General features: G+C 40.7%; 1 protein-coding gene across 5 annotated transcripts in view; it reads left to right on the plus strand.

Annotated features, from left to right (window-relative positions):
• The window catches only part of GLIS3 (GLIS family zinc finger 3), a 452,994-nt gene that overhangs the window by 375,938 nt on the left and 63,654 nt on the right, over positions 1-13,402 (plus strand). For all 5 annotated transcript variants that reach the window (XM_045840588.1, XM_045840586.1, XM_045840590.1 and 2 more), the window contains one exon: positions 13,211-13,355. In XM_045840588.1, coding sequence (XP_045696544.1) covers positions 13,211-13,355 — 145 coding nt within the window. The remainder of the gene's footprint in view (positions 1-13,210; positions 13,356-13,402) is intronic.

A 13,402-nucleotide genomic window follows, 5' to 3' on the forward strand; every position in this document is an offset into this window, starting at 1 on the left:
TTTTAAGGTAATATTTATCTTTCAAAACTCTGCTAATATCTTGATTAGGATACTGTTTGGTCCAGACTCTGTTTATGAAGCCAAGCAAGAGCTCAGAGGGTTCTAACTTGTATTACTTCAAACAATTCTAGTAGCTTCTACTTCTAGAGCCAAAGGAAGGAAGGAAGAAAGGAAGGGAGGGAGGGAGGGAGGGAGGGAAGACAAACCCCCCCCCCCAAACTATGTACTATACTAGCTATTTTCCTTAGGTCACATCATGTAATCCACAGTGTTGGTGTTATTACCCCTATTTTACACAGGATGGTACTGAAGCCTTTTAAGGGTAAATATCTCCCAAATGCCACACATTAGTAGGTAGCAGACTGAAATTTGACCTTGTGTCTACTTACTCCAAAGTCCCTATTCTTTTTCCCTTTGTCACATTGCTACATTATGACATATAAAAGGAGGAGGTTGATTAAAAGAGAGAAAATACCCAAAACTTAAATGGGAGAAAAAAGAAAATAGAAATACATGTTAGCATTACAATGCTTCCATACTGAATATTAATGAAAAAAGTAGTAATAGGAATAGTTAACATGTATTGAATATTGATATACCATATATTGGTCAAATATTTTATTATCTCATGTTATCCCTAACAACTATCTTATAAATTAAGTGGCATTATCCACTTTGTACAGAGAAAACTAAACTAAAGAGATGCTAAACAATTTGTTTGCATTGTCTAACATTTCATAAGTAAGGACATGAAAGGGCAAACTCAGGTGTTTTGGGTCCCAAGCCCACACTCGTACCTTTCATGACCCATATGGTGGGTAAGGCATTATAAGAGGTTGTTAACAGCCAAGTGTCAATAGGGCATGGGCTATTTTTAGAGCTAACTCACTCTTTGGCAGAAATTTAACATCATCTTTGATGTCAAAGAATATTTTTACTAAGTTTGCAAATGGCATCAAAGTGGAGAACATGGTGTCCTACTGAGTGGTCGAGTCCAGTGAAAGGCAGCTAAGAGAGTCTGTACCACCAAGTGGCAATGGAGCTTTAAACAGTTATCTTCCAAATATAAAAAAAAAGCATCTAAAGGAAAGCACATCACATATGAAAATATTCTTAGGGATTTTACGTAAAGTCAAGTTTTATTTGAGCCATACTCTCAGCCCCATGAGGACAGGGGACTCAGTTATCTTGTGTGCCACTTTATCCCTTAGGCCTAACATAGTTCTGGGGGCAGGTAAGGGCCCAAAATATATGTACTGAATGAATGAATGAATGAATGAATGAGTGAATATAATGTGGATTTTAAAAAGCTGCTAACTCTTTTAGGCTGCATCAATAGAGGTAGAAAGTGTCAAACAAGAGGTGTGTGTGTTCTCCTGTACTCTATCCTGGTCAGACAGCTGGCTTACTACATTAGTATCAAGATATTTGCACATTGGCCATTGAGGTCCAATGTTGAAAGTAGTTGGGGTGGTGAGTGAAATAATATGCTATGTGGGAGAGAAGGGACCGATACTTTTGTGACTTTTGTATGCCAACTGCTTTCTGAAACCTACCTCATTTAGTTCTCAAAGTGACCAAGATAGCTCAATGGCATTATCCTCATTTTATAGAAGGGAAACTAGATTCAGGCAAATGAATGTACCTCCCAGGATCACACAGTAGCTGAACACAGTTTGTCAAACTAAAAAACTCAAGATCCTCCCACTTAAGACTAAAGATGTTCAACCTATAGAGAGAAAACTGCTAAGGGAGGGCTGATGAAGAAACTAAACCACAGCCCTTTACATGGCTGAAATTCTACAATACTACAGCATTTTGAAGCTTCTCAAATATTAAAAGAACTGTAAAATATAGTGTGAGTAAAATTGTTTTGTGTGGTCTGGGAGAAGAGGGGAGGAATAAATCCCAGAGGGTGGAAATTATGGGGCGGCAGATTACAATTCAACTGCAGCAAACTTTCTAATGATTAGACCTGTTTAGCAATGGAAGGAACTAAGCTGCAAGGCAGTGAACTCCCTGTCACTGAAGGGATTTAGACAAAGGCTGGGCTGCCACCACAATATGTGGTCCTGCTATACAGTTCCATACCATTCATTTAAATTTAAATTAATTAAATTGAGATAAAATAAAATCAAATCTGGTTCCTCAGTTGTATTACCCACATTTCAAGTGTTTATTAATCCCATGTGACAAGTGGCTACCAGTTAGCACAGCACAGTACTGCCCCGCCATTGTCGAATGTTCTGCTGGGTGACACTGCTGAGGAGCTGGCACGGGAGGCCCTTGGACTCTACTTTTCCTTTTCACTCTGGAATTCTGTTTCTGTGGGCATTTCCTACCAATCACCTTTTCTGACTAAATAAGCACTAGTTTCGTAACATCTATAACAGCACCGATTTTTCATTGTCTCTTGTTGAGATACACCCCAGTACATGTACCAATTAAATTTTTTTCATACGCTTATTAATCAGCTATGGATAAAATTTTTGGCCTGTGGAGTCATTGCTGAACAAATAGGTATTCCCTATATAGAAGTTCAGGGTGCCCAATTGGACGGTAGCTTGCATTCCCAAAGAGGTTTCTTCTAGAGCTGTTTTTCACTCATATCTTTTCCTCTTGGCAAATTGGTCATTCGTAAAGGAAATGAATTTGATAGCAGATCGTTGGAGATTAATTACCTATGATATGCCAACGTTACTTCATAAATGTCAGTGCTAAATAATCTCCTAGAGGGAGAAATTTTAGATTCAACTGGAAATTAATTGTAATTAATATAATAGGTTAATTCATTATAATTATTTTTAAGCCTTTTGGCAGTGAGTTAATTCCCTGGGGTCCACACTGCTCCAAGTGTCGTAGAGAGTGCTTGATGAGAATGTTCTAGTGCTAAACCTTAACCCTCTGGGGAAAAAATGCCTGCTTGTCCTTCCTTCTGGCTGAGTTTCTCCAGAAGTATGTTTTGGTAGCATTTGATTTCTGGAGAACAAAGGAACGGATCCCTACCAGGCGATGCACATGCGTGTGCAGCCAGATAGAGCGTGCTCATTGGAGAAGAGGAAGACAAAAGGCCTTTGATTGCACCTCGTTGTCTTTGGAAGTACATCTCACTTCAGACCAACAGTGTGCCTTTGCTCTTGGAATAAAATGTGATAGAACCGAAAATGGAAGAATCTGGGCCCTTTTCCCTTTCCTAATTATTTCCACTTGACTCACTTAATCTTGGACGACTATTCAGTCATATCTGAAATGAGAAAATGATGGGAGTAGAATTTCTGTCTCTTATTTCAAGAGCTTATAAACATTAACAGAATAGTCTTGAACAAAAAACAAATAAAAATCGCAATTGACGGTGCCTTGTTTTTATATATTAGGAAAAATCTGTGCATTGTTATGGAAACAGCTCAAATTTCCAAATGGGAGAAACTTGTCAAGCCATGATGGGTGATTTCATTATTAACATTGAAAAACTATCATTTGGAACAAATATTTCATAATGGGAAATTGTACAGAAGCTAAAGAGCCAATTTGTTTACATGCACCTGGGTAGAAATTAAGCCCTAAAATGGATCATTGAAGATCAGGATTGTTAACACTCGAAAGTCTCACAGATTGGTTGCCGAGGTTCAGAGCTGTCTCATTTCTTCCTAGTAAGTCCATGAGCCTTACTGCAGGTTTATGAATAGTTGCTGAGAGCTAGATTGGGACTCATTATGCGAAAAAGTTCCTGACAACTGGAACTGTATAAAATTGAAGCTAACTGCCAAGGTGAAGAAGTTGCCCGTTACCACAGGGAATCAAGCAGCCTGAGACCCACTTACTGGGGATACTCTTGGAAAGTGGTGCAGGAGTTCAAGTTTGGCCCTAGTGATCTGTGAAGCCCCTTCAAATGCTGATTATTCTTGTAAATTATGCTTTTGTTTTTAATTTAGACTCCACAGTTATGCTCTCAGTGTTACCTGTGATGTCTCAGAATACCCCACTTTCATTAAACATTTAGTTACCATACCCTGGCATGTGGCCCATCCATACTGAAGAGAAGGGAGTAGTGTGCATGCAAGCATCCTGTGAGTGCCGCTGATGGGCTCTCTGCGTTCCTGAACCACATCTGACAAATTCGAGGATGTTGACTAAGTTAGGTGCTCCTGGAAGCAGACTATGAACCTCATCGCATTTTTTAGGTACATACATATGCCAGGAGAGATTGTGACCTCCTTTAGATAAAGAATTGTGTCTCATTCTTATAAATTCAGCTGGCACTGAACAGTTTACCCAGATGGTGGTCCCACCCTGCCAGGTGAAAGCTAAACTCCTAACAGGAAACAAAACTCGATGCACATGTCCATTTGCAGAACTGTGGAAAACAGACTCAGCAGCTCTCCCTGTACCCAGTGTGGGCTGGCCTGGTCAGAAGGGGCTTCATTCAGGAGGTGAGCAGTAAACTGAGTCTTGCACTGGGAGTAAGGAAGCCATCCCAGGCAGGAGGGGTGAGGAGCATAATAAATGCAATGTTCGCAAACAGCGAGTCAGTTAGTGCTCTTGAAAGGAGCAGGGGCTTTTGTCGGGGCCTGGTGGAAGTGTCTGTCCAAGGCGTATGGTGGAATCACATCACAGAGGCTTCTCTGGTCTTTTGGGACTAATGTGCCAAACAATAGTTTGGAGAGGGTATTTGTTTCTTGTGTATGGCATAATAAACTATTTAGGAGAGTCTTTCTGAAATCTCAGGGTGGATTGATGAGGGAAGAGAACCTGGAGGAGAAGTAAAGCCAATGGGCTGCTGTAAGTGGTCCAGCCCCATCTTTGACCTTGACCCCACCCTCTGTTGTGCAGCTGCCTGCAGGTCCCCTCCACCTGGGTATCCTGGGATCATCTGAAACTTAATATTTCCCAAACCAACCTGCTGATTTACCTCTGACCTATTCATCTCTTCCCCTTTGCTATTCCTCTTGCCAAAACAGGGCCATCCTCGATTCCCATTTTCCCCTCAGGTTCCACACCTCATTCAGCTCCACTTTCAAAACACAAACTGCCTGCCTCTCACCACCTCCCACTTCAAGCCATCAGCATCTGTCATCTGGATTATTGAAGTAACCCCTAACTGGGCTCTCTTGACCTCCCACCATCAATTTCCCAGAGCTATCCTTTTATTATAAGACAGACCAGTTGCTTTCCTGCTCACACCCTCACCCTCCCATTGGCTTGCTGTTACAATGAAATCTAAATCTTCCTGTGTCAGAGGCTGGACATGACCTGACCTCTGGCTATATTGCTCTGATCCCGAGTCCCACATCCTCTCCTTTGCTCCCTTGCTCTCTGCTCTCCAGGTGACTGTTCTCAGAGCCCATCAGCTTGTTCCTGCCTTAGATTTCTCTCCTGTCTTTCATCTGCATGCAGTGCTCGGGCTGCATGTCTTACTCTCTCACTTCTCTCAGGTCCCAGCTCGTAATATGCTCTCCTCACAGAGGCTTTTCCTGACCCCACATCTGAAAGCATGGGGGAGCATGAAGAAGTGTGACCTCCCACACAGTCGGGCTCAGCTTCCCAGAGACAGGAGCAGGAAAAGGAAGAAGACCCAAGGGGCTCAAAGAATCCGGAGAGAGATGAACTGACGTGTCCTCTCTTGGGGAGGGGTGCTGTAGGCAGGGACACCCCTGGGTCAAGATCTCATTTCAGGTGTTCTGGGGCCACTGTGCATGTGCTTAGGATGTAGATCTCGAGGAACAACATGATCCATGCTTCATTTTTCTCTACTGCAGATATTCATGTTATTGGTCAAGGACCAAACCAGCTAACAAACCTCCAGGGGAGGGGACAGTGAAACCCAGGGGAGGGTCCATTCTGTTTCTCCATCTCTACTCCAACAGAGACCACTTGCCCTAAAGGGTGTGGTGTCAGGGGTGCACCACCTGTGGTCTGCAGCTGCATGTGTCTCAGGATGACTATGAATGCCGCCCAATACACAATCATAAATTTACTTCAAACGTTATGAGATTTTTTTGTGATTATGTGTCACAATGTACTTAATGTGTGGCCCAAGACAACAATTCTTCTTCCAATGTGGCCCAGAGATGCGAAAAGGTTGGACAACCCTGGACAGTGGTGATGAGTTATACCAGAAACTTTTCCAGAGAAGCTGGGGGCACTTTGTTCTCTTTGGAACTAGACCAAGATCAACTGATAGGCTTACAGCTAAAATATAAAAATGTCCTAAGAGGAAAGGGGAAGTGTGCAGTGTGGCGGGGGAAAGAATGTTGGGATGGGTTATTTCTTGAGCCACTATGACTTCCAGGAGCCTGACTTTGGATTCTGACACACCCGAATCCAAGCCTGACCTTTTCTAGCTGTGTCATCCTAGCTTCTTCATCTTCCAAGTGGAAATTACAACAGTATGTACCTCCTCATGTTGTTGTGAGACACACAGCATTGAGCACACTATAGAGATTTTGTGTGTATTTAGTGAATTGAAATGCAGTCTTTAAAAGACTGTCATGGTAACTGAGCACATCCAGCCCTTTTCTGTGGGATTCATGTGCATAATGCTCTCTCCTTCCTGACCTGAAATACTCATCATCTGCTCGTGCCTTTTTAAGTTCATCCTGTATCAATCAAGCTTTTCTAGAGAACCAGTTAGGGTGAGGTGGGGAAGAGATATATTAATTTATTTCAAGGAAAGAAATTGGCTTATGCCACTGTGGGGTCAGCCAGGCAGAAATCTGCCGGGCAGGGAGCTTCAGCAGAAGCTGGTGCTGCAGTCTGAAGGAGGAATGTCTTCTTTTGCAGGGAAACCATAGATTTTTGACACTTGAGACCTTTCACTGATTGCATGAAGCCCACCCAGATTATAGAAGATAATCTCCTTTACTTAAAGTCAACTGACCATAGATGCTAACCCCATCAGTAGAATTCCTTCACAGTAACCCTAGCGTTTGATTGAATAGTTGGGTACTGTCGCCCAACCAAGCTGACACATGACTAACCTTCAGTGTGTCCGTAACTCACTGCTCATGTGGGCTCTCAGAGAAGGGGAGGCAAAGTGACTATGTGTCTGTGGGTAATCATAGAGGATGAGATTAATCTCCCAGGAAGCAAATGGTGGAGACCTTACAAGAGTTTCCTACTGGACCAAGACTAAAAGTCAAAGTGCTCATTGAAGGCTGCAGGTGCTGCATGTCCCCCCATCCCACCTTTCAAACCTCATTTCCTATGACTGTCTCTGTAGGTCACACCCCCCTTCAGTCATGCTGGCCTCATTGCAGTTCCCTCCTTCTGAACACTCTTCCCCTTGATATGCGCTTAGTTAATTTCCTCAGCTCCTTCAAGTCTTTGTGCGAATATCTTTTCTCAACAAGGCCTCAGGTCTCCCCAATGTTCCCAATCCACCCATTCTTCTCTTTTTTCCCATAGCAGTTACCAACTGCTATACAATTTACTTATTTAGTTCATTTATTACTATTTATTCCCTCCTCTAGAACTTAGTACGTATCTTTGTTTTGACTGCTGATATATTTAAAGTCCCTGGAACAGTGTCAGGCATGTGCCAGGCATATGGTTAAGGCCCGAGAGAGATTTGTTCAATGGATAGATGAGAAGGATAAGGAAGGACAGTGCTACTCTGCATCTTATGGGGTATGGTTAGGACAGCTGAGTAGAATAACTCTGGGGGTGCCATTCACATAGATTACCATGCGAATAAAGGCCCTTGGTGTTGTCCAACACAGAAGCCCTTTAAATTAGATAATCAGTGGGCTCAAATTTCACTTCTTTCCATAAAAAGCAGTAAAGGTGCCATAAAAAACAAGTCTCTCCCCTAAGAGCAGGTATTAAACTGGATTGTATATTTTTATCCCTATGAAAGAAAATATTTATTTAAATTGAATTTAAGATATGATCTTATATAACTATTTATTATTATGAGGTCTGAAGAGAGACATAGTAAGAAATGGTTAGGATTTCCGGTCAAGATGGAGGTGTAGGCAGACACGCGTCACCTCCCCGTGCAACCACTGGAAGAATTACAACTAAATCTCAAAACAAATAACATTCAGAACTGTCAGAAAAATAAGCTGTATGGAAGTCAGACAACCAAGGATTTAAAGAAGCCACATTCATGTAGATGAGTGCCTTTTACAGGGAGTCAAAACAGCCCTTCCTAATACACAGAAACAAACACAGGGAGGCTGCCAAATTGAGAAATAAGGCCAAAATGGAAGAACAAAACCCCAGAAAAACAACTAAACAAAACAGAGATAACCAGCCTATCAGATCCAGAGTTCAAAACACTGGTGAAAAGGATATTCAGAGAACTCAATGAGTATGGCAATAACATAAAGGAAGAAATGAGGGTTACAGTAAGTAAAATAAAGAAAAATCCACAGAGAACCAACCGTAAAGGGAGAGAAGCCAGGGTTCGAATCAACAATTTGAGACATAAGGAGGAAATAAACAGTCAACCAGCACAGAATGAAGAAATAAGAATTCAAAAAAATGAGGAGAGAGAATAAGAAAATTCTGGGACATATCCAAACATGCCAACATCTGAATCATACAGGTGCCAGAAAGACGAAGAGCAAGAAATTGAAAACTTATTTGAAAAAACAATGAAAGAAAACTTCACTAATCTGGTGAAGGAAATAGACATGCAAGTCCAGGAAGCACAGAGAGTCCCAAACATGTTGGACCCAAAGAGACCCACAACAAGACAGACACATAATTAAAATGCCAAAGGTTAAAGATAAGGAGAGACTCTGAAAAGTAGCAAGAGGAAAGAAGACAGTTATCTAAAAAGGAGTTCCCATAAGACTGTCAGCTAATTTCTCAAAAGAAACCTTGCAGGCAAGAAGGGACTGGCAAGAAGTATTCAAAGTATTGAAAAGCAAGGACCTGCAACCCGGACTACTCTATCCAGCAAAGCTGTCACTTAGAATGGAAGAACAGATAAAGTGCTTCCCAGAGAAGGTAAAGCTAAAGGAGTTCATCATTACCAAGCCCTTATTATATGAAATGTTAAAGGGACTTATTTAAGAAAAAGAAGATTGAAACTATGAATATTAAAAAGGCAACAAATTCACAACTATAAACAACTGAATATAAAAAACGAACAAAAAACTAAGCAAACAACCAGAATTAGGAACAGAATCATAGGTATGGAGATCATTTGGAGGGTTATCAGCTAGGAGGGGGAAGGAGGAGAGTGGTAGAAAAGGTACAGGGATTAAAGAGCATAATTGGTAGCTATAAAATAGACAGGGGATATTAAGAATAGTATAAGAAATAGAGAAGCCAAAGAATTTATATGCACAACCCATGGACAATGAACTAAGGGAGGATTGCTGCAGGAAAAGGGGGTGCTGGGCAGAGGGGGACACAGGAGGAAAAATTGGGGCAACTGTAATAGCATAATCAATAAAATATACTTTAAAAAAGAATAATAGCTTGGACTGGAAAAAATGGTTACATGAGGTTTGTGTGTTAAAGACAATTTGGTTTTTATGATTTCCTATTTTCATAATTTGTTTTCTCTCTTCATAACCAAAAAAATCTAGCCCATCTCATCAGGGTTCTTAGAGACTGGTGGTTCTAAAAGTGTGGCCCCAGACTAGCAGCATCATCATGACCTGAGAACTTGTTAGAAGCATACCTCAGACCTGTGGAATCAACAGCTCCAGTTGGGGCTTGCAGGCAGTTCTGATGCATGCCCATGTTTGAGAAGCACAGTTAGACACCACCTTCCATTGAAAATTTTGGTCTTTTTAATATTTCTAGCAGCTAAGAAGATGTGTTTGAAATATACATTATATAATTTATTTTATATAAATAGTTGAGTTTCTTACTCCAAATTTTTAAGGCCCTGGCTGGCGTAGCTCAGTGGATTGAGTGCGGGCTGCGAACCAAAGTGTTGCAGGTTCAATTCCCAGTCAAAGTACATGCCTGGGTTGCAGGCCATGACCCCCAGCAACCGCACATTGATGTTTCTCTCTCTCTCTCTTTCTCCCTCCCTTCCTTCTCTAAAAAATAAATAAATAAAATCTTTTTTAAAAATAAAAAAATAGACATATTTTATTGAAAGACATCCCTTTCAGAAGACTCTGCTGTGTGCCTCCTGCCTCATCTACTAGGTAATTCCTGGAATGTTTAAGAGCCTGAAATGATCTGGAAGACTCTTTCCTGGTCATCCAATCTGGGTGGGAGGGAGAGAGGGTCAGTAAGCTTACATGTCAGTACTGCATTTCTGTGCACATGGCCCTCCTTTGGAAATTTTGCATAAGGTCCTCAAGGCTTGTTCAATTTAAGGAATGGTTTCTAGAACCATGCCTAATCCCAGAGAAAACCAAATTAACTCTCACCACAAAGTCCTATAGAATCACACTCTTGGAAAACATGAATACTTGTTAAAGCTAAGAAAGAATTGCCTGCCTTTGACTTCAGGAGTGACCATGGCCATGAAATTCCTTGGAAAGACCTCATCGGTACTGATAACTGTAAAACCCGAGTCGTGGGTAATAGAAAGCAGAGAGACATTCATGTCTATGCTTAGACACACATGTGGGCCCCAGATCACATTTTAACAGAGGAAGATAAATTAAAAGTGATCACCAGAACTCATTCTTAGCCTTGATTTTTTTTCCAGTTTCTCTTACATGGCATGTGTTAAGTTAGTACCAAAATAACAAACATACTTTGTAAAGGCCCTGTGAGGGTGAGGCATTAACTCAGACAGGCTTGGTCAGAGATTCCAGTGTGGCAAAGCTGAGGAAATTATAATACAATTATGTCTCATTCACTCCATGTGTTAAATACTCCTTCCCTATCTTAGGGTCACTATGTCATTTTCATATTCTTGGACTAAGACCTAAACATATGTTTGTGTCTCTGTGAAGCTCTTTGAAGCCCAAGAAATACTGCTCTCTAAGCAGTAACTTACTGATGTCTTGTATGTGTGCGAATGTTTTTCCTTCTGGTCAGAGAATGGACCCGAGTCACTGGCGGTAGTGTGCTGGTGGTGTTTAACGACCAGCTCTCCATAGACATGAGCCCCAGTGGGTAGTGTTTGCCAGTTTTCATGGTGCATATATTCTTATTATGATCGATTTCAAGCTATCAATCTGACATCATGGCATGAAAAGTATGGAAAAGATACATGCAGTTGACGCGCTTGGATTAGTGCGAACCAGCTCCAACAAGCCATTGGAATGCAGAAAATTTGGAAAGCAGAGGAAAAGATTTTTAAAACAGAGGAAATAAATTAATGATCTTGCCACTAGGAACAAAAATCAGTCTTAAAATTGGATTACATTTTCTTACAGTATTTCATCTATGTGTTTTTATATAATTATTATTTTGTATATATAATTTTGTTTTGCTTTTATCTTCATAAGCATTATTTTATGGTTGTATAATATCCTATCAAATTGATTTAAGATCATTTATTAGTCCTAATTGTGGATATTTAAGCAACATTTCCTAATTTTTGATATTGCTGTAAATGATGCTATATATCACTGAACATTGGGTATAAATCTTCTTTCACCTTTCTTCTGGCTATATCCTTAAGACAAAGTTTGTGATAAAATGGTTTGAATTATGGATCTTGAAAAAAGTACTGCCAGATGCCGTCTACAAAGTTTGTACCAGTGTTCACTTCTGCCAGCAGTTTGAAGAGTGACACCCTCACTGTACTTGGCCACCAGTACTTTTCTAAAGGTTCTAATAATTTAAGAAGTAAAAAAACTGTAACATTGCCTTTCTTTGTAAGTGTGCTGAATATTTTTTATGTGTATCATCATTCCATTTCACCTTTTTAAAATTGTACATTCATGCCAATGGCTGCATGGTGAGGCAGCCATTTGTCCCTGGACCCCAGAGGTCATACAAGAGTTTCAAGTGACCTGGAAGGCCCTTTCCTGGTCGTCTGTTCTGGGAGGGAAGGAGAGGGGGACACGAAACTTACTCCCCCTGCCACTTACATCTCTGGTTTCATCTTCTGTTTCTCTGGGCCCCAGGCTGACACCAGCCCAGCCTTCCTATTCCTCAGATAACCCAGGCACACCACAGGCAGACAGGTTCTTCCCTGACAGGTCTGTGGGGCTCGCTCCTTTGCTTCTTTGGAAGCTTTTTACAAGTGCCATGTCCAGGAGGTTTTCCCTGAATCTGATCCCTTCTGTAAAATTGCCATCCCTCATCCCTACTCATGGACTTCCTTCTCTGCACACTCTTCCCCTCGAGAGTGTCAGTTCCCTAAATATTTCCAGTATCTGGAAGAGTGTCAGACATGAAATAATTGTGGATGAATAAGTATACTCCAGCCCTATGTCTAAAGGTTTTGTTTTGTCTTGATAAAGACAATATCAATGTATATAATCCCTTTAAACACTGGAGATGGTAACTATTTGCAATATCTGTAACAAATATATTACAAAGTTTTTAAGGTATTGTGTTTTTATATAAGCAGAAAATAATTTTTTTGTAATTAAATATTGCATTGATTTTTTCTATTCGAATTTTACTTAGAAAATACTTTTTCATAAAGAGATCAGATAACTTTTCATCTAGACCTTATTCTAACATTTTTATGACTTGATTTTTTGTAACTCTTTAATAAATAAAGAATTAATTTTGTTATTGTGATTAAATGGCCATCTAAATTTTTTTTGTCATGTAACCTAGTGTTGGTGTTCTGTTTCTGCTAATGACATTGGTTTTTCTTTTAATCGTGCTCTATAATGTTTTTAAATTTAACTTGTGTATTTTCCTGTCTTGTAAAATCTGTAGGCACTAAATCTCAATGGACATTTCTTAATTATCTCCAAGATATTTTCATGGTAGTATCTCTGTATTTTAAAAGCACTTTCCAATCTGGACTAAATATACTTGAATTTGTTTTGTTATCACTACAAGTTCTGATAAGATACAGAGCAAATAAAAGGAAATAGAATAGGAAGTTGGGTTCTCAGAAGGGAAAATATCAGGACTAAAGTCAAATCCGCCTCCAGCCACATTTTTTTTCCTGAAGCACCTGCCAGGTGTTTCAAGGATTGGAAAATTGACCCTTTTATTGACTCTGTTAAGCCCAGTGCTTAACCCATAGCTGTTGCTTGATAAATATTTGGGGAGTGAATTGCATTGAAACCTTAGGGCATGATGCCATTCCAGGAAAGTATTGCAAGGAACAGCTTTCCGTTTCCATCTGTCTTCTGTTTTCTCCTTCTCTTAGTTGCGGTCCAGCGCAGAGCTCCATCCTGACCTGCTCACGGATTGCCTCACTGTGCAGCCTCTGCAGCCGGCCCCTTCCCCACGAGACGCTGCTGCCGACGGGGCAGTGGAATGCTCCCCGGGGCCTGGGCCTGACCTCTATCCAGGTAATGACAGCAAAGGCAGACCCAACCACACCAACTAATTCTCTCTA

The sequence above is a fragment of the Phyllostomus hastatus genome, unplaced genomic scaffold, assembly GCF_019186645.2.
Source record: "Phyllostomus hastatus isolate PE091 unplaced genomic scaffold, TTU_PhHast_1.1 phas_contig_34, whole genome shotgun sequence".
NCBI classification, from domain to species: Eukaryota; Metazoa; Chordata; class Mammalia; order Chiroptera; family Phyllostomidae; genus Phyllostomus; species Phyllostomus hastatus.